This window comes from Hylobates moloch, unplaced genomic scaffold (assembly GCF_009828535.3).
Source record: "Hylobates moloch isolate HMO894 unplaced genomic scaffold, HMol_V3 SCAFFOLD_1, whole genome shotgun sequence".
Classification (NCBI taxonomy): Eukaryota; Metazoa; Chordata; class Mammalia; order Primates; family Hylobatidae; genus Hylobates; species Hylobates moloch.
Genome location: NW_026652276.1, coordinates 19,287,114 through 19,308,809, shown reverse-complemented (window position 1 = coordinate 19,308,809; position 21,696 = coordinate 19,287,114). Strand labels below are relative to the sequence as shown.

The window sequence follows — 21,696 nt, the reverse complement described above, 5'->3', positions numbered from 1 at the left end:
CATGGTGAAACCCCGTCTCTACTAAAAATACAAAAATTAGCCAGGCATGATGGTGGGTGCTTGTAATTCCAGCTACTCAGGAAGCTGAGGCAGGAGAATTGCTTGAACCTGGGAGGCGGAGGTTACAGTGAGCCAAGATCATGCCATTGTACTCTAGCCTGGGTGACAGAGTGAGACTCCATCTCAAAATAAATAAATAAATAAATAAATGCCACAGTGGGGGCACCGTTTTCATCTCTTTTATAAGTGTGGGATGAATCCGCTGCTGGAAGGGCTGGAAGTCTAGGATGGGAGCTGGACAAGCCTTGAGTGCAGACCACAGGAGACGGACAAAGACAGAAGCTGGTCAGGCACCAGAGTGATGCAGAGGTCAGAGGCCCCTGCATGGCAGAGAGCCACAGTCGAAAGGGCTGGAGCAGGCACTGGGTCCATCTACCTCAGACCAGAAGCCACTCGCATCCTTTCTGCCACAGTGGAGAAACCAGTTGGCCCCTGACATTCTGCAGCCTGGCACCTCGGAGGCTGCTTCAGCATGGTGTGTGGTCAGACCTGGAGGAGCCTACAATTAACTGACAATTAGCCTGACTGGGAGGGGAAGTGGGGACCTCCCTGAGGCTAATGGCCAGGCAGCCGAAGGGGCTAGGACTCTGGCTTCAGAGGTGGTCCATTGGGAAGTGACTGGTTTCTCAAAAGACTCAGAAGTGCCGATTAAATTCCAGCATGCTGAGCAGGGAGCTTGATAAAGGCTTAAAGTCTGGGTGATACTGAGAATGCATCCACTTTTCCCAAATAAATAAAAAGCAGCCACATTTAGGGACAGCACGGATTTGAGATCTAACACTACTACGTGTTGTATTTGTGTTTCTAGGTGAGTTCCAGTTTCTACTTAAGACTAAGGGGTTGATGAAATCTTCCATAGCAGCCAGGCTCCGTTTGCTTCTTTCTTTTATTAGGTGCTTGCCTTTTGGATTATATAGTGTATTACAGGTAGTTTCATTGAAGGGTGAAGTTTTTCCATAGCTTATAATTGTATGCCTCTCAATGCAAAAAGCACTGTCTTCAAAATTTGTGAAGTCACCTTTTGTAAAACGAACCTGACCTTCCCATTTATTTGCATCACTTTTTAATTAAAATGATATGAATAGGTAATATACTCTATTTTAGCCGAAAGGCCAAGGAAGGATGTTTACATCATTGTCTTAAATTGTTTCAGCTGGGCACAGTGGCTCACGCCTGTGATCCCAGCACCTTGGGAGGCCAAGACAGGTGGATCACCTGAGGTCAGGAGTTCGAGACCAGCCTGACCAACGTGGTAAAACCCTGTCTCTACTAAAAATACAAAAATTAGCCAGGCATGGTAGCAGGCGCCTGTAGTCCCAGCTACTCGGGAGGATGAGGCATGAGAATCGCTTGAACCCAGGAGGCAGAGGTTGCAGTGAGCTGAGATCGCACCATTGCACTCCTGCCTGGGGGATAGAGCAAGACTCTGTCCCCCAAAAAAATAAAAAAATAAATAAATAGAATAAAAAATTGTTTCTTTGGCCCCTTGGGAAAATATAAATTCAAATTTCTGCCAGCAAGATCATTGTTATGATGTTTAGGAAAATATTGGCATGTGCTTGCACTTTATTTTTATTTGTAAGCCTCTAAGTTATTGTTAGTCTGTCCCAATAGTGGAATAAAAAGAAAGAGAAATGAAATGATTTACTATAATTCCTTAGCTAACACTGAAATCTGAGAATAAAGCCTTATTTCTAAATCAAATCATAAGAAAAAATGTCAACCTAGTTCAATAAAGAATTCAACTTCTTCAAAAGGCAAATGAACTCCTTAGAAAAGAAGAATCCTAAGTATTTAATGACAGCACAGCAGCTCAAAGCCATGGAGAGGCAGAAACAAATCCAATGTGTCAGGGGTACACTGTGTGCCTCAGCCAGGAAGCCTCCTGTACTCTTCATGCTGTTTCCAAAACCATTTGGAAAAATTAGGAAATGTGAGTGAATAGTTGTATAAATGTAAAATAGAAAAAGCCCTTTCTAGGCATGATATTAAATGAATGATCCACAAAAGAAAAGATTAGAAGAGTTGACTGCATACATTTTTAAAGAAATCTCTGCCTATAAAAAAATTGAAAGTCGTCTTGAAAACCATAAATGTAATAGGTGATAGACAAAGGGTTAATACAATGAATCAGTGAGCAAAAGCCCAGCATACCAGTGGACAAGAACAGATAATTCCTAAAAGAAGAAATAAAAGTGTCCGATAAATATAAGGAAACAATTCCACATGTATGTATAGAGATATGAAGGAATAAAATAAATACAAATAAAAGTGAGATACCATTTTTAAATTTTTGCCTGTGATATTGGTTTTAAAAAAAAAGAATAACAGTCAAGATTGACGAGGGGCTGTGAGTAAAGGGACATTCTCATTAAGGGACATTTAAATGCAATATGTATCAAAAGTAGTAAAATGTGTGATGCATACCTCTTGACCCAGGAATTTTTTCTAAGAACTTGTCCTAAGGAATAATGGAACAAATACATACAGACACTTAAATGAAGTTGCAGTGTTATTTAAAATAGTACAACATTGGAAATGATCTAATGTACAACAGTAAGGATTTATCCAATTAAATGAATGGTGTATCAAGATATGGGATGATATTTAGCTATCTAATATTATGTAATTTTTATTGGTGTAGCAGCTTTATTCCTAATCTCTAAAACCTGGAAGCAACCTGATGTCATTCAACTGGTAAAAGGATAAACAAACTATGGTACATCCATTCAATGGTTACTACTCAGCAGTAATAAAGACTGAACTGTTGCATGCAACATGTTGATGGTTCCCCTATGAATTATTCTAAATGGAAGAAGCCAACTCAAATGGGTAATTACTGTTTAATTTCTGTGACCTCTGGGAAGGGCAAAGCCATAGTGATGGAGAGACCAGTGGTTGTCAGGAATTGGGGTGGTAGAAGGGCTTGGTCCTTCCTCCTACATGAAGGAGTTTTGGGGGGAATTATGCAACTGATTGCTGTGGTTTTGACCTGACTCTGAGCACTTGTTGAAACTCATTGAATTGTAAACAAAAAAGAGTAACTTTTAGTGTATATAAATTTAAAAATTAAATTGTACTCCTACATATGAAAGAAAGGGAGAGAGGAAGAGAGAGAGAGAGAGATCTCTTGTAGAGAAATAAAAAATAAACTCTAAAGAGATTCTAACTTAAAAATTTTGTTACATAGAAATCTGTTATATCATTGAGTGAAAAAAAGCAAGGTGATCCTCTCTGTTGCATTTTATACAGTGTTCTATAAAACAGCAGTCCCGGGAGATTCTCTGTTGAGGAAAAAAGGGATTCCGGAAGCAGTTTGTGCCAAGTCCTCTGCCCTTCCTCAGTGCAATTGTATATAAAGCTTCCTTGTTTTAATTTATAAAGAAAAGAGGCTTAATTGCCTCACAGTTCTGCAGGAAGCATAGTGGCTTCTGCTTCTGGGGAGGCCTCAGGAAACTTACAGTCATAGTGGAAGGGGAAGGGAAAGCAGGCACATCTTACATGGCCAGAGCAGGAGCAAGAAAGAGAGTGGGGAGGTGCCACACACTTTTAAATGACCAGATCTTGTGAGAACTCTTATCACTAGAACAGCACCAAGGGGATGGTGCTAAACCATTCATGAAGGATCCACCCCCATGATCCAGTCACCTCCCACCAGGTCCCACCTCCAATATTGGGGATTACAATTCAACATGAGATTTGGGCAGAAACACAGATCCAAATCATATCATTCTGCCCTTGGCCCCTCCCAAATCTCATGTCCTTCTCACATTTCAAAATATAATCATGACTGCCCAACAGTCCCCCAAAGTCTTAACTTATTCCAGCATTAACTCACAAGTTCAGAGTCCCAAGTCCCATCTAAGACAAGGCAAGTCCCTTCCATCTAGGAACCTGTAAAATCAAAAACAAGTTAGTTACTTCCAAGAAACAATGGGATTGGGTAAATACTTCCATTCAAAAAGGGAGAAATTGACCAAAAGAAAGGGGCCGCAGGCTGGCTCCATGTGAGTCCAAAACCCATCAGGGCAGCCATTAAATCTTGAAGCTCCAAAATAATTATAAAGGTTCTTAAATATTTTCAAATCAAAGAAACTGGTTTAGCATTGTTAAATGCTGTATATTAGAGGAGAAAATAGAATCTATTCTAGGTATTTAAGCAAAATGGAATTTAATACAGGGAATGTGGTGCGTACAAAGTGTTGGAGGAGCTTGGTGAGCACAGAGATCATTGCTATGCTCAGTGTCCGGCACCACTACCAGATCTCCGTCTCCCACCTCCCACTTCTCAGTGCTCACCAATCAGATGGCCAGACACTAGGCTGAACTCAGCCACTGTAGCTGCCTTGGTTGCCTCTAGAAAACTGAGAGCAGTGACTAGACACTGGAATCCTTAGTCCTGCTGTTGGAGCTCACGTTTCTGAGGCTTTGCCAGATCACAGAAATAGCAGGAGGAAGATGGCTTCTACAGACTCTGTGCCACTTTCTAGATTCTGCAAGAAGGCATCAAACTTGTAGAACCTAATTTCCAAGGGAGCCATTTTTATCTTTCCAACATCTTCAGTTCAGCTGGGAGGTAGGAATGGATACCTAACAGGGTGCCAGTTGATCACATCCATTACGCTTTGGGACCCCTTTTTCCGGTGTCGTCTAGTTTCTTCTCAGCTTACTATGGGAAACTATGCTTAGGATAATTTCCTAGGAGTGGACTTCCTAGGAAAAATAACAATTTACCAGCAGAAAAGACAAGAATGTTAATTTCCTGATGTTTGTTTATTTTAATGTTAACACAAATATTTCTAGTTCAGTAGATAAAATGACATTTAAGAGATTTTCATTCCAAAGTCTCTTCGGTCACATAGGTTGAGTATCCCTTATCTGCAGTGCTTGAAACTAGGAGTGTTTTGGATTTGGAGTTTTTTTCTGATTTTTGAATATTTGAAATTACCAACTGAGATATCTGGGGGATGGAAACCAAGCCTAAACATGAAATTCATTTATGTTTCATATACACCTTATACACATAACCTAAAGGTTTTATGCAATATTTTTAATCACATATGCAACTCATCACATGAGGTCAGGTGTAGAATTTTTTCATGTGATGTCATGTCAGTATCCAAAAAGTGTTGGATTTTGGGCATTTCAAACTGTGAATTTTCAGGTTTGGGATGCTGAACCTGTACTGCATAAATATCAGTTTATTAACAATCAGAGCAAGCTATTGCATAAGCATATGATTGGTTATATTCACGTCTGTTCATCACAGTAGGTTGTGAGTCCTTTGAAGGTAAGAATCTTATTTTATTCACCTTTGTATACATTCTCCCCCAGCACACAGTTCCCAGCAGAACACCTGGCAGCGGTGCACAGTAAATGTCAAGTGGATTGCAATGGATATTATCTGTCATCTGTCAATAAATCTATTTTTTCTCCCTTATTTATCTGCACTTTATTGAGTCAGATTTGACAAGATTCATCCATTAGTCTGAATATTGCATTTAACATGGGAGCCCAGGCCACATCATACATTTATTATTTTTTCAACATAATTTTGTTTAGCTTATAAACTTTTTTTTTTTTTTTTTGAGACAGAGTCTTGCTCTGTCGCCCAGGCTGGAGTGCAGTGGCACAATCTCGGCTCACTGCAGCCTCCACCTCCCAGGTTCAAGCGATTCTCCTGCCTCAGCCTCCCAAGTAGCTGGGACACAGGTATCCACCACCATGCCCGGCTAATTTTTTTTATTTCTAGTAGAGACGATGTTTCACTATGATGGCCAGGCTGGTCTCGAACTCCTGACCTTGTGATCCACCCACCTCAGCCTCCCAAAGTGCTGGGATTACAGGCGTGAGCCACCACATCCAGCCAGCTTATAAACTTTGACTTGTAGAAAATGTAATAAGAGTGTCTTGGAACAGCAAATACCATCCAAGCATGGATGCCCACTTTTGTGTTTCTAAAACTCTAGGAGTTAACTGTGGCAAGTGCAGAGTTGTGTAAGAAACGACCATGGAGCAGTGTGTCAGCAGCATGAGGCTTTGGGGCTGTTTGAGGCACCAGTTCTTAGGACAGAGGGAAGACTGCTGGCAAGTATCTCAAGACATGCTGTTTTATGCTTTGCATACTTCATTTAATAAATGGAAGGACAGTATAGCCGGGGAAGGAGAAGAAAGTTCTACAGTTCCTAATGGAATTGAGAATTTCATAGAGGCCTGGTACCTAGGTCTTTATCTGGATATAGGTGTGTAAGTAGTGCCTAGAGATTAAGAAGAGACTTTTAGAGGCTTACTTGTATAAGACAGGAAATGTGCGTCCCCACTTTTTTGGTTCAAAATAAGAAAAATATTTTATTTATTTATTTATTTATTTTTGAGATGGAGTCTCACTGTCACCCGGGCTGGAGTGCGGTGGTGCTATCTCAGCTAACTGCAACCTCTGCCTCCTGGGTGCAAGCGATTCTCATGCCTCAGCCTCCCGAGTAGCTAGGATTACAGGCATGCGCCACCATGCCCAGCTAATTTTTGTATTTTTAGTAGAGACGGTTGGCCAGGCTGGTCTTGAACTCCTGACCTCAAGTGAACCACCCACCTCGGCCTCCCAAAGTGCTGGGATTACAGGCGTGAGCCACTGTGCCTGAGCAAGAAAAACAATTTAAAACTTTATAAATTTTTATTAACCTGTGGTGTGCGTAGAGGAAAGTAAACAAATTGTAAATGCGCAGCTCAGTTAATTTCCAATAAAGTAAACACGCACCTAAGTAACCACCACCCATGTTAGGAAATACAGCATTATCAGTACCTCAGAAGTTCTCTCATACCCTCTACTGTGCGTCTCCCCAAAGGTACCCGCTCCCCAAATCTCTGAAACCATAGATTAGTTGGACTTCATTTAAATGTAATCATACAGTATGCTTTGTTCTGTATCGGGTTTCTTTTACTCCCTGTTCTATTTGTGAAATTCACCATGTTGCTGTATGTAGCTCTCATTCATTAATTTTTGTTGTTGTGTAGCATCTAACTCATGACCATATACCACACTTTATCCCTTCTGATATTGATGCATATTTGAACTGGTTCCATTTTGAGGCTACTATAAATGATGCTACCCCAAACTTTCTTTTATGTGCCTTTTAGAGCAAATATGTATATTTTCCCCTTGAGTATGAATGTAGAAGTAGAATTACTGGGTCCCGAGGCGTGCATATGTTCAGCTTTAGAATGTTCCATTGTGTTTTCCAAAGAATTATAACAATTTCATTCTCACCAGTAGTGTCTAAGATTTCCAGTTCTCCACATCCTTATTTGCACTTGTGAATATAACTCTTATTTTCGCCATTCTTGTGAGTACATCTTTGTATCTCATGTGGTTTCAATTTCTCCTAATAATGACATTTAGCTTCATTTTGTATGTTCATTGGCCATTTAGATACCCTCCTTTATGGGGTGACGATTTGTCTTTTACCTATTTTTTTATTGGATTGCTTATCTTTCACTTACTGATTTATTGGTGAGTTCTTGGTCAGATACATATATTCCAAACTTCTTTTTCTTTTTCTTTTTTTTTTTCTTGAGACAAGGTCTCACTCTGTCATGCAGGCTCACTGCAGCCTTGACCTCCCAGCTTCAAGCAATCCTCCCACCTCAGGGTCCTGAGTAGCTGGGACCACAGGTGTGTGCCACCATGCCCGGCTAATTTGTATTATTACTCATAGAGATGAGGTCTCGCTATGTCGCCTAACCTGGAGCTTTATCCTACTCCGTAGCTTGCTTTTTCACCCTGTTGGCATCTTGCAGTGAACAGAAGTTCTTCATTTTAATGTAGTCCAGTTCATCAATATTTACCTTAGGATTACAAATTTTATGTCCTGTGTAAGATATTTTTTGACTACTAAAAGGTCATAAAGATATTTTGTTATTATGTTTGTGAGGTTTTATTATTTTTCTTATTTAGATCTATAATCCACATTGAATTGATCTGTGATTCCTTTTTGCTCTACATGAATACCCAATTTACTCAGCACCATTTATTGAAAGGGTTACCCGTTATCCTTTTACAGAAACATTGGCTTTGTCATAAGTCAAGTGACTTTATACATGCAGTCATTCCCTGTTATCCTCAGGGTATGCATTCCAAGACCCTCAAAGGATGTCTGAAACTGCAGGTAGTACAAAACCCTATATATACTATGTTTATTCCTATATATATGCACCTGTGATAAAGCTTAATTTATAAATTAGGGACAGTAAGAGATTAACAACAACAACCAATAATAACATAGAACAATCATAACGATATGCTGTAATAAAAGTTATGTGAATGTGGTCTCTCTCTCAAAATAGCTTATTGTACTGTATTCACCTATTTTTGGACTACAGTTGATCATGGGTAACTGAAACCACAGAAGACAAAATCATGGACTGTACTCAGTACTCTTCCCATTAGTCTATTTGTCTATCCTCATGCCAGTGCCACTGTCATTATTTACTGCAGTTTTGTTATAAGTATTGATATCAGGTAGTGACAGTCCCCCAACTTTGTTCTTCAAATTTATCTTCACTGTTCTTGTATTCTCATATAAATTTTGGAATTGGCTTTTCATTTTCTCCAATGCTGGACTTTTTACTGGGATTAAATTGAATCTACAGATTAATTTGAGAGATCTGGTATCTTTTGTAATATTGACTATTCCAATACATGGGCATGGCACATCCCTCTATTTAGGTCTTTAGTTTATCTTATTAATCTTGTTGTTTTCTGTATAGGGGTCTTGCATATCATATATTAGATGTATCTCTAAGCATTTGATCTGCTAAGTGCCATTCTAAGTGCTTTACATCTATTAACTACCTCATAGGGTAGTTAGCAGAAAACTAAGGAGGCACTATTATTATCCCATTTTTACAGATAAGACATAGAGAAGTTAAGTAACCTGACCAGGGTCATGTAGCTGTTAAAAGGCTGAACTGAGATTTTAACTTAAGCAGGCTGACTTCAGAATGCATGCTTTGAATTACTATTCTGTACTATGCCTCCAACATGTTCATGAATGCATTTAATTGCAAACAATGAAAATATATTTAATATCCATCAATCAGATCTTGTTAAACAAAGTCATAGAGTGGAATATTATACAGGCCTTAAAATATAGTTTTCCCATGGTATAGGTGGGAGACTGATTCCACAACTCTCCATGGTTATGAAAATCCACAGATGTTCAATTCCCGTATATAAAATGTCATAGTATTTGCATATAATCAATGCCTATCCTCCTATACATTGTAAATCATCTCTAGATTATTTACAGTTTCTAATATGTAAATTCTGTGTAAATAGTTGTTATGCTTTATCATTTAGGGAATCATGACAAGAAAAAAAGTCTGTACATGTTCAGTGCAGATACAACCATCCATTTTTTCTTTCAAATATTTTTGATCCAAGATTGGTTGAATCCAGATGCAGAACCCATGGATATGGAGGGCCGACTATAATATAGCTCTGTTATTTTGGAAAGGTGCCTGTGACATATTATTAATCTTTCTTAAAAAGCAAGTTACAGAACAGCTTGTACAATATGGCGCCACTGTTGTAAAATTGTGAGCGTGTACGGGGCGTTAGTTATGGACAAGGGGCTCCGAAATGCATTTTTAATAGCGGGCCTGACTTGTTACTGTTAAATAATAAAGCTATTTTTATTTAATGGACAGAGAGTATTCTTATTCTCCTCCTGTCTAAGTATATTTCTCGGTAAGTAATAGCTAATGAAAAATAAAAGCATGTAATAGCTATTGAATGACTGAACAAGTAATTTTTTGAGCTCTATTATTATTTACATAGGATTTCTTGGAAGAGAGGAAAGATTTTAGACTTTATTGCGATGAAAAATAGCTCTACTTTTTCCACTGGTACTTGCATTTATTATGATTTCTTTCTTTGCTCTGTGTCTTTTTTTCTTTTTTAAAAATAGAACAACACTTAATGTAAACTTTGGCAATCAAACAAGTACATGGGTTTCAAAGAGCTTATGTCTTTTTTTTTTTTTTTTTTTTTTTTTGAGACAGAGTTTCACTCTGTTGCCCAGGCTGGAGTGCAGTGGCACAATGTTGGCTCACTGCAACCTCCTCCTCCCAGGTGCAAGTGATTCTCCTGCCTCAGCCTCCCGAGTAGCTGGGATTACAGACATGTGCCACCACGCCTGGCTAATTTTTGTATTTTTAGTAGAGACAGGGTTTCACCATGTTTGCCAGGCTGGTCTCGAACTCCTGACCTCAAGTGACCTGCCCACCTCGGCCTCCCAAAGTGCTGGGATTACAGGCGTGAGCCACCACACCTGGCCTTCAAAGAGCTTATGTCTTTTGTCTGTTATTGTTTAGGAATCAATTTTAAAACTCTCAAACTATTGATTTGCAAGATTTCTCTTAATCATTGCAACCCTACCTCCCAAATACAATTGAAAAAGCGAACCATGTTCTCAAAAGAATTAATATCTATCCTTCCCTTCTCTGTGGTGGCTGTTTCAAAATGAGAAATTCCACCTTAAAGAGTTTAGAATTGAGCCGGGCCAAGTAGCCTGTCAAGAGAAATAGCAGATTCCAGCCCATCACAAAAGGGCAAATGGATGGTTTATCCATCACAGCCATAAAACTGCCTGAGAACTGATCTGTTACCAAAATATATCCTGTTGGTGAATTGATGCACGCTGATTGGATACAGCGGACGTAGAAGAGCAAAGTAGCTGGCTTGCAGCTATGCTCTGAAAATTAGCTAAAGGTCTGGAACTTCATTTTAATCTCAAAACACTGCTGAGGTCTGTGTTTACGTATGCCTGTGGGAATGGTCCTTAAAACATGCTCACTTGGGTAAGGAAATAAACATGTCATGTATCATATGTTTAAAATCACACAGGGTTTCCAGTAAGTGCTATGATTTATTTGATTTTTTTAAAGCCGTGACACCTGCATAAAATTAATTCATGTGCATAGGCCTATGGCATAGTTGGATTTCCATACCATAATCCTGAGCACTCACCACATTTCTGAAAGCAAAGGGTCACCTAAGCACCACAATCTTGTGCCTCATTACATCTTGGATGTCACCTCCCCATTGTAATAAAATTAAATGGCTTAACCTTCTGCTCACTTGAAACATACTTAATAACAAGGATGTCACAATCTCTGTAAGTGAGATTGTTCAGCCTCATCAAAAAGAGAACATGGCCATATTTGACTTCACTGGAACAATCTGCAAAAAACAACTAACATTTTAAAAAATCTCCAGTAACCTCTAGTTCCTAGTATGTAGAAGGGATATAAAGTATTTCCCCAGGGAGTTTTGCTTTTGCACAGGAGCCAGGACTCAACAGCTCAGGCAACATTTCCCAAGGTCAGTGACAAAGGGCTGCGATAGATTTACTTTCCTCTGCAAGAGAACACCCATGTCTCCAGGTCTACAAAGAATTTCCAGATTTTTCTCTTGTGCCTATTTGTGCTTATGTATTACTATATTGGAATATCACTCTGGGACTTTCAAAGACTACAATAGCACTAATATAATTCAGATGTTTTTATTCTTTTACACACGTTGAAAAGAAAAAAAAAAAAACATTCCAGAAGCTCTGATGTGCCCCCTTTAGCATGAAGAGTTCACACTGGCCTCTGTGACTTAGTGAGGTGAATCCTCTGACCAGGAACCTCAGCATCACCTGGGAGTTTGTCAGAAATGCAGACTCTCAGGCCCCTCCCAGACCTACTGAATTAGAACCTGCATTTTAACAAACTTCCTGGGAGATCTGAATGCAATATACAGTTTGAAAAGCACTGAAACAGTGTAGATGCACATCCCAGCAAATATGGTGACAATGCCAATTACATTTCAACCTGCACGGGCCTGCTTAACAATTATATTGCGTCCAACGTAACTCTTTTCTGTTCTCTTATTGCTCAGAGGCCCCTCTGCCCACCCAGATTTGAGCAAAATCGCTTGAATATTTGGCAGTGTCTTTGTGTCTTCTAGCAGATTGCCCTTCCCTAGGCTTGTCATTCTCGCAAGCTGCTTAGCAGTTGTCAAAGATGATGTTGTAACCTGCCTGGAGGCTTGTTTGATCTAATGTCACAATCCTATTGATCTGCCAAATCCTGTGATTCATTATAATTAGAACGGTTCATATTGGGTGGGGAAATTTTGTCTGTTTCATGAAGACCTCTGTTTGGACTTGTTAGATTCTGTGAAGTCAAGACAAGCAAGTGATCACATCCTAAATCATGCTCGATATGAAATAAAGTTTAGAAATATATAGTATACTCAAATACTTTTCCAGTTAATATTGATATTATACAAAGTATGCAAATTATACTATTATATTATCACATCGAGAAACATAATACCTGCCTTACTTACCTTTTAGCAAACCAGCACCATTTAAAGAGAACATACAAAGGAAAGCAAAATTAAAATTATAATTGTTTTTACATGCAATATCCATATTCAGTCATCTAACATAATTTTCTTTATAAATATTTAGTCATATAAATAAACACTGAACTAATTATCTACTTGCTAGGGTATAATTTTTAAATGGTAAAATCATAACTCCCTTCCAAATATAAAATGAATATGTCAAAGATTTTATTAAATTCATTAATTAATGAAAGTAACAGTAAGATTTAATGAAGGAACTAGTAAATATGTATAGACAATCTAATAAATATTACGTTGAGATTTCTGGGTTATATACAAAACTAGTTACATGTCCTTCAGGGTTACTACTGTCCTACAGGGCAACAAACTGTAACCTTTGTAGGTTTCATTTCCACCAAATCGAAATTATTTGCATTTCATCCAGACAAAAATCTACCAGCTAACCTGTCATTTCACTAAGTCTGAGATCATTAATCAATAGTAAACAATAAGTTGAACAAAGTACTTTCCCTTTTATAATCCTCGGGTGGCCTTTGCCCCCATATGACATAGAAATCAGGTTTTACCTTCTGTCCATGTTTTGTATAATTTTTCTTAACACACTTATAGAAAACCATCTTCTGTTAAAAATGTCAATTTCAACTGCAGGTTCAGATATCCTCACTTTCCAAGTGGACATTTATTCTAAAATTACAGAAGGTGCAAATTGACACTTTTTTCTGCCTCATGTAGTTACTCCTGAGCCTCAGTCAGTTTTCAGTCTTTTTCAAAGCCTTCTCTTTCCACACCTAGTGATTTTTAGTTCTAGACTTGTAACAATGCTGGGATATCTAAGGTGGCTCAGAGGATAGTCATGACATGGAAAGGACATGCTTTCGGTGACAGAGTGCCCACTCAAAGACCCATTTGTATCAGGCGATTCTTCTGCTTTTGCTCATACTATGTGACAGGTAAATCAGCTTCCTGTTTTTGATTGATCCCTACGGACATTGATGTGCTTTCAATAGGAAATTAGTATTTTTGAACTTATGCATTCACTTTTCTCCCCTATACATATGCTAATTACATGTAGGTTTCTCTCTGTAATCATTTATATTCATATTCATGAATAATGTTGCCTCCTCCTTGTGATTTGGCTGCTATTGAATCTCATCTGCATTATTCTCAGAAATTGAATTCATTTTGAGCTAGCATAGAAAAGAATAAATATTCTGAGTCTGTTAACTAGGAAACATTGACTGATCTATGACTAAAAGTTATTTTCTAGAATAACTGCAGTGTTTTGGTTTGTTTCAGTTTGTTTTAATGTCAGTGTCTGCTTGCATTCAAAACATTCGCAGCATCTGCAAAGAAGTGGGTCTTGGCTTTTACTCTGCTCCTGGCTTCAGCTTACTCTGTGAAGGCAGCCAAGGGCAGAGAAGGCCCTTCATATTCTCAGCAGGGGACCTGGCAGAGGGGAAGATGCCAGAATCATAGAGTTCTCGGCATAAATAGTTTCAAGATCTGAATGCATTCTTTCCTAACAATTGACTGAATGGGTTTGTTCTCTCCCCTTCTTTCTCACTAGCTAACCTTGTGTGGTGTTGGCCTGTTCAATAGCATTCTTCAGGGAAGATGTTTGGAGATAGAATGGAAATTTGTTGCAGTAAACTGCATATGGGAATGTGATGTAGGGTCAGAATTAGTAAATGCTAGGAGTTTTCAGGTTTAGGGTCTGCTGTTGAGATACCCAGAGATGTTTACCAAAAAAAGGAGTATTTCTGTTTGGCTAAGAATGAAAACACTCTATTTTATGTGTTTATATAAGCATTTACTTTTAAAATTTGTTCTGATGCCTGGGGTAGCTCTATTAGCATTCTTTTCTACACACTGGAGCTTGTCTGCCTCTATTATTGTTTCCTGTAATGAGATATAATAAAGCTCAAGCTTTTACCCTAAATATTAAGTTTTATAACTGAAAATGAGAATAGGTTAAAAAATCAAAGGGATTTAGAACTTTCTGCATTTGAACGTTGGAAAATGTTAGTTTTGTGTAATGATTCTTTGTTTTTCCAAATAATTTAAAAGGCTACATATAAACCTCGGATGGTACACTGAATTAAAGGTTGACTGTATTTCAAACAATGCAATACATAGGGTAAGGCTGGAAACACATCTTGCATGCTTTTTTTTTTTTTTTTTTTCCAGACAGAGTCTCACTCTGTCACTCAGGCTGGAATACAGTGGTGCAATCTCAGCTCATTGCAACCTCTACCTCCTGGGTTCAAGCGATTCCCCTGCCTCAGCCTCCTGAGTAGCTGGGACTATAGGCACGCGCCACCACGTCCGGCTAATTTTTATGTATTTTTTAGTAGAGACGGGGTTTCACCATATTGGCCAGGCTGGTCCCGAACTCCTGACCTCGTGATCCACCCCCCCTCGGCCTCCCAAAGTGCTGGGATTACAGGTGTGAGCCACTGCACCCGGCCTGTATGCTTTTATTTTAAAAGTTACTTGGATCATGGAGGAATGGTATGTTGATTATTATATAGATTCTTAGGGATATTTCTTCTTTTGGAATGATATGAAAATTATAAACAATCATTTCTAGTTTAGTCTGTTTTGAAACATTCTGATTTTTACATTCTGATTTTTTTTCCTCCTTGATTTCATTTTATTATAATAAAATAACAGGTATTGACTCTAGAAAATTTGGAAGATCCTGGAGTATAGAGAAGATAATAGTCACCTGTAATGTCACAACACAGAGAATAAATTACTCTCAATATTTTTATTTCCTTCTGACATTTTATCCATGCTAACAAGTATATCTTCATATAAAATTAGGATCATCCTTTCTTTAACGCTTGTATTCTGTTTAAAACATCTCACTTATGGTTACCTTGAAACCATAGAAAATGAGGTTGCAGAAATTTGTCTTTTCAAATGGAAAATGTTCCTGCTATATTATTAAATAAGAAGGCAGCATGGTTTTTATCTCATTTTTAGTGTAAGCAGCATAATATGCTTGATTTATTGTTCTAGATTCTCTCTTATTATGATGTATGTTCCATACTTTATGCATTTTTGCTTGTTTCTGATGTTTCTGTAATGGAGCATGTGTTACTTTTTGGACTTAAATGGCATGAGCTGAAATAACCTAACTAGAACCCAGCAGGAATCATACCTGTATGTAACTTCATGAGCAGCCTTATTATCGTCTCTGGTTATTTTCTTAGAATCAATTCCTAGGAGTGGAATCACTGGGTCTAGGTGTTTGAATATGCTGTGTATTTTGTATACTTTGTAGTCTAGTTATATTTCTCTATGGGAAGGAATTTTACGTTTGTTCCTTACCAAGTAAAGAATAGTTATTCTCACCATTTTTGCTCTCGTGTCTTTCCCTTATCATGTCTTTTGCACCATTCTCTTTACCTGTCTTCCATATATTTCATATTTTCCCTATCAACCATCTACAGTCTTTTCTCTCTTCTCTCCATCCCTCAATTCCACCCGTTCAGGACAGTTATCCCCATTTTTTGCCCTCTGTTACACAGTCATCTGCCCTACAGCTTGCCCTTGCTGTCCTGTAGAACTGTGAACCGTTTTCTCTCTGGCCTCACATACTGTGCCAAGCACTATGCAGCTCCAAAGAAGTAACCTCCTAACTTTGAATATGCAAAAAAAGTAAATAAATAAAAACAACAGATCCAGTTCAGAGACAGATATTTTGTGAGCTTTCATAGTTTCTGTGAATTTAGTAGCTTAAAAAAAAAAACTAACATAAAAAGTTACTTTCAAATTTTCAAGTATTTACAGTCTTTATTTTTAGAAACTGTTTGGAATAATTTTATTATAAGAAATTTAGACACTTATATTAGAAAGCTCATTAGCTAGAGTCCAAGTATTTTCCTTACAAAAATACCTACATGTCTTTATTACAGTATCACCTTTATGGCTGAAAATCTCACCGACAGCCATATTGACTAAAATTACTTTTGCCTCAAATGCTGGGGCTATGAACCAAAATAGTCTAGTCTCCTGATGCATTGAAGATGAACAGGATTCATTTATAAAAAATATTTCAACCAGATGTCTGAGAATTTGGTTACAAATCAGCAATTACAAAGGAAGACAGAGGAAAGGAAGACAAATTTTTATTTATATATTGAAACAATGGGTACTAAGTATTATGGATAATTGGGATAAGGGAAAGTCATTCCATTTTTATGCCTTTGGATCCTCATAGTTTACCTCCCACTTTTGAGTGAGAACATAAAATGTTTGGTTTTCCATTCCTGAGTTACTTCACTTAGAATACTAATCTCCAATCTCATCCAGGTTGCTGTGAGTGCCATTAATTCATTTCTTTTCATGGCTGAGTAGTATTCCATTGTATATATGCCACAGTTTCTTTATCCACTAGTTGACTGATGGACATTTGAGTTGGTTCCACATTTTTGCAATTGCAAATTGTGCTGCTATAGACATGAGTGTGCAAATATCTTTTTCGTGGAATGACTTCTTTTCCTCTGGGTAGATACCCAGTAGTGGGATTGCTGGATCAAATGATATTTCTACTTTTAGTTCTTTAAGGAATCTGCACACTGTTTTCCATAGTGGTTGTACTAGTTTACATTCCCACCAGCAGTGTAGAAGTGTTTCCTGTTCACTGCATCCAAGCCAACATGTATTATTTTTTAATTTTTTGATTATGGCCATTGTTGCAGGAGTAAGATGGTATTGCATTATGGTTTTGAATGACACAAAGGACTCTGGGGACTTGGGGAAAGGATGAGAAGGGGGCGAGAGAGAAAAGACTACAAATTGGGTGCAGTTCTACTGCTCGGGTGATAGGTGCACCAAAATCTCACAAATCATCACTAAAGAATTACTCAAGCCGGGCACGGTGGCTCACGCCTGTAATCCCAGCACTTTGGGAGGCTGAGGCAGGTGGATCACCTGAGGTTGGGAGTTTGAGACCAGCCTTACCAACATGGGGAAACCCTGTCTCTACTAAAAATACAAAATTAGCTGGGCATGGTGGTGCATACCTGTAATCCCAGATACTCAGGAGGCTGAGGCGGGAGAATCACTTGAACCCGGGAGGCAGAGGTTGTGGTGAGCTAAGATCACGCCATTGCACTCCAGCCTGAGCAACAAGAGCAAAATTCCATCTCAAAGAAACAAACAAACAAAAAAAGAATTTACTCATGTAACCAACCACACCACCTGTTCCCCAATAACCCATCGAAATAAAACATTAAAAAAGGACAAAAAAAGAAATGCATTCCAGTGTCCCAATTCCTGTAACTCAATGTCTGCTACATGTTAGGTACTAGGCTAGGAGCTTTGTGGAATAATGCAAAGACCCTGACCTTGCTGAGCAGACCCTATAATCAACTTAGAAGAAAGGCAGGCAACACACAACAATAGCAAAAGGCAATGCAAGGAAGGGCTTTTGGAGTCACATTCAGCAAGTGCCTTCACATTCAGTTCAGGGAGAAAGCGAGAGAAAGGAAGTAGCTTTTAAATTTAGCCTTAGAAGCACCAATAAGATCTTGATGGAGGCGATTAAAGTGTGCTGTACATAAAACAAATGCAAAATTTTGACCCTAAAATTGTATTAGGCGTATTTGGGAAAAGCAAATAGACCTATGTGAGTGGGGCAGAAAGTTCAAATGGGAAAGTGAAAGAAAAAATGAAAGATAGGTTAATGAAACCCATGTCATAGAAGACTTTGTAAACCTCTACGCTAGTGTTTCCGAGTTTTCTATTTAGACTCTCGACATCAGAATTACCTGGTGGTGTTAAAATGTAGATTCCTGGGCCACACTTCTGATCAGAATCAGAAGGCAGTACCCTGAATCTGCATTTTAACCGTCTTCCTAGGAGACTCCAATGCACACTAAAATTTGAGAACGTTTGCCATTCAAATAACCATCAGGGCAGTGTGGCTTAGACGTATGAGGAAGAAAGCATTCGTCCTTTTAGACGTCCCTCTGCCAGGGAAGTCTCAAAGCAGCATTCTTTAGCTCTGTGCATTATACATTTAGGTAAAATGACTGTTTTTATCTTCCAGGCTTCGTTAGGGCTCAGACTTGAGTCCAGTGGAGCTGCCTGGGAGATGATCTGAGTGGTAGAATCTTCTGTCCCCCACGAGAGAGGAGAGGCTTGTTTGCAGTGTGAAGCTCATTGCACCTGGCTCTCCTCCTGCCCTCAGAATTCTTATGCCTTTAAAAACGCACAAACAAAATGCCCTCAGAGCTTCGGGGGTGAGATTTTATCACACTATCCTGTGTAGAGGACACAGTGAGGGTCCTGAGATCCCACTCATGTGGAAGTTGAAAGGCAGATATGTTTGGAAGAGCAGAGACTGAATTTTATCTTACTTTTTAAAAAGAGATACTATATTCACATGATACAAAATTCAAAAGGTACACACGGCATCCTGTGAAAAGTCTCCTTCCTGCCTGTCCCCAGCCATCCAAGCAGCACCTCTGTGTATTCAAGTGAAAGGGTATCTCTGTATCTGCCCAGCTTTTAAAAATGGAAATGGTAGCCTGGGCGTGGTGGCTCATGCCTGTAATCCCAGCACTTTGGGAGGCCGAGGCAGGCGGATCACGAGGTCAGGAGATCGAGACCATCCTGGCTAACAGGGTGAAACCCCATCTCTACAAAAAATACAAAAAAATTAGCCGGGCGTGGTGGTGGGTGCCTGTAGTCCTAGCTACTCAGGAGGCTGAGGCAGGAGAATGGCTTGAACTCGGGAGGCGGAGCTTGCAAGTGAGCCGAGATTGCGCCACTGCACTCCAGCCTGGGAGACAGCTAGACTCTGTCTCAAAAAAAAAAAAAAGCAAATGGTAATATACTGTATGCACTGTTCTGCACCTTGCTTCTTAAAATTTTTTGTCAGAGCTTCATTCTTTTTGCAGCGGCATAGTATTCCACTGCGTTGCTATATCATAGTTAAATTTAACTAGTCCTCTATAGAGAGAACTTGGGTTATTTCCAGTGTGATGCTATTACAAACAATACTACTACAACAGATAACTTGTAAATATCTCCTTTTAAACGTGAGCATTATATCTCTAAGGTCAAGTCCCAGAATGAGATTGTTGGGCTGGAGGATAAATAAATGTGTAATTTTTAAAGCTATTGACAGGCTCCTCCCCATAAATGTTATACCATTTTGCATTCATATGATTAATGAAAAAGAGTCCCAGTTCACCCCTACGGTTTCATTAACAGAATGTTAAACCTCTGCATCTCTGTCAGCAGGGACAGGCGAGGAGTCGATTCTCTGCACGGTTTGTGTGGGAAGGTGGAGGAGGGAGCAGCTATACTGGGAACCTCGCCAGGGGTCCAGAGCCTGCTTTGCAGACAGCAGCGGGCATTCAGTGGCAACAAAAGAGCCCACCAGCTATTTAGTTTTTGTTTACGTGTCTGAAATATTTTGAAATTTTAATTTAAAAATTAGCAGTAAAATTGACTTTATGTTTGGCATAAAGTTCCACGAATGTTAATACATGTATTGATCTGAGTGACCCCCGCCACGATAAAGAACAGCTGCATCATCCTCAAACCTCCCTCCTCCCATCCCTGTGGAGCCACAACCTCCCCCTACCCTGAAACCCCTAGGCAACTGCTAATCAATTCTCCATCACTATGGTTTTATCTTTTTGAGAATGTTATCTAAATAGAACCATACAGTATGTATCCCTTGGAACTTGACTTCTTCCGTTCAGCATAATCTCCTGGAGGTTTCATCCAAGCTGTTGCACGCATCAGTAACGTGTTGCTTTTTACTGCTGAGAAGTGTCACAGTTTATTTACCCATTCACCCATTCAGGGGCATTGGGGTTGTTTCCAGTTTGGGCTGATTATTAAAACTGCTATAAGCATGCATGTACCACTATTTGTGGGAACATAAGTTTTAATTTCTCCCTAGCATAATTTTCATAACTTATTATGAGTAAGCTTAGGGATATTTTCATACATTTAAGAGACATTTATATTTCCTTTTCTGTTAGCTGCTCATTTCTTTTATCCATTTTTCTTTTTGGTGGTGGTTGATTTTTATTTTAGAAAAATTGGTTTAAGGGAGTTGATAGGACATCCAGATGGAAATGTTTAGCATTCAATTAAAAAATGCAGGCCTCCATTTTGAGAGAGAGGCTCAAAGATGTGGATTTGAGAGGCACACTGATAGGGAATGGAGAGTTGAAGCCAGGGAGCGATGTAAACTCAAGAGAAACACACAAGGCTTGAAGACAGAATCTGTGCAAATGCCCATGTTTAGGATGCAGAAAGAGGAGGATGTAAAGGAAGAAACCAAGAAAGAGACTTCTTAGAGGTCACAGAGGAACCAGGCTATTTCAGGGTAACATTAATAAAAGCTGAATTTTAAAGGTCTGATAAGTAAAGGGTTTAAATTCCAGAGCACAACATCAAGAGAGAGAGAGAATATCTTTCTCCAAGAATTCCAAATAACAGGCCTGCAGTCCATTCTGATTGTTGTAGCAAGGTCACATGATTACCCCTGCACTATTCACTATGAAAGGAATTCAGTTGATTGGCCTACCTAGGTCATGTGCTTCAACTCCATAATTTCCCAGAACCTCATGGATCCCCAAGGGGAAACATGGGGCTGTTGGAAGACTTCGATGCTGAAGAAACAGCCAATGAATGTCCAGTGAGTGGCCTTTGAGAGTGGCGTATCATCTGAGTGCAGGAGCTTAGAAGCAGCTGCACATTAAGTTGAGAGACTGGAGGCAACATGTGTAGAAAACCCAAAGAGTTTGGCTCAATTTTGGCAACCAAGAAGCCTATATGAAGGATTTTTTTCCCCAAAGTTAAGGCAACATCAGTGCATATTCATACACCCAAGAAAAGAAACCACAGGGAGGGAGGCTGCAGAGATGGTGAAGCCTGAGGGGATAGTGGAGGGGAACTGAAGTGCGTACTGGTGAAGCCCTGGAGCCAGGTGCAGGTGGTGAGGACACTCTTTCTCTGAGAGGCAGTCTCCCCTCACCCCCCCCCTCCACTCTCATTAACCCCCATCCACTCTCACTTCCCCCATACCCTCACTCCTCCCCTGACCACCCTCACTCCTCCCCTGACCACCCTCACTCCTCCCCCATCCACCCTCACTCCTCCCCATCCACCCTCACTCCTCCCCCATCCACCCTCACTCCTCCCCCCCCCCCCCCCCCCCCCCCCCCCCCCCCCCCCCCCCCCCC

General features: G+C 39.5%; 1 protein-coding gene across 1 annotated transcript in view; it reads left to right on the top strand.

The window, feature by feature from the left end:
• Nucleotides 1-15,323, top strand: part of SGPP2 (sphingosine-1-phosphate phosphatase 2) — a 126,961-nt gene extending 111,638 nt beyond the window's left edge. The window contains exon 5 of the mRNA XM_032754356.2: nucleotides 15,149-15,323. Coding sequence (XP_032610247.1) covers nucleotides 15,149-15,187 — 39 coding nt within the window. The 3' untranslated portion in view covers nucleotides 15,188-15,323. The remainder of the gene's footprint in view (nucleotides 1-15,148) is intronic.
• The last annotated feature ends 6,373 nt before the right edge of the window (nucleotides 15,324-21,696 follow it).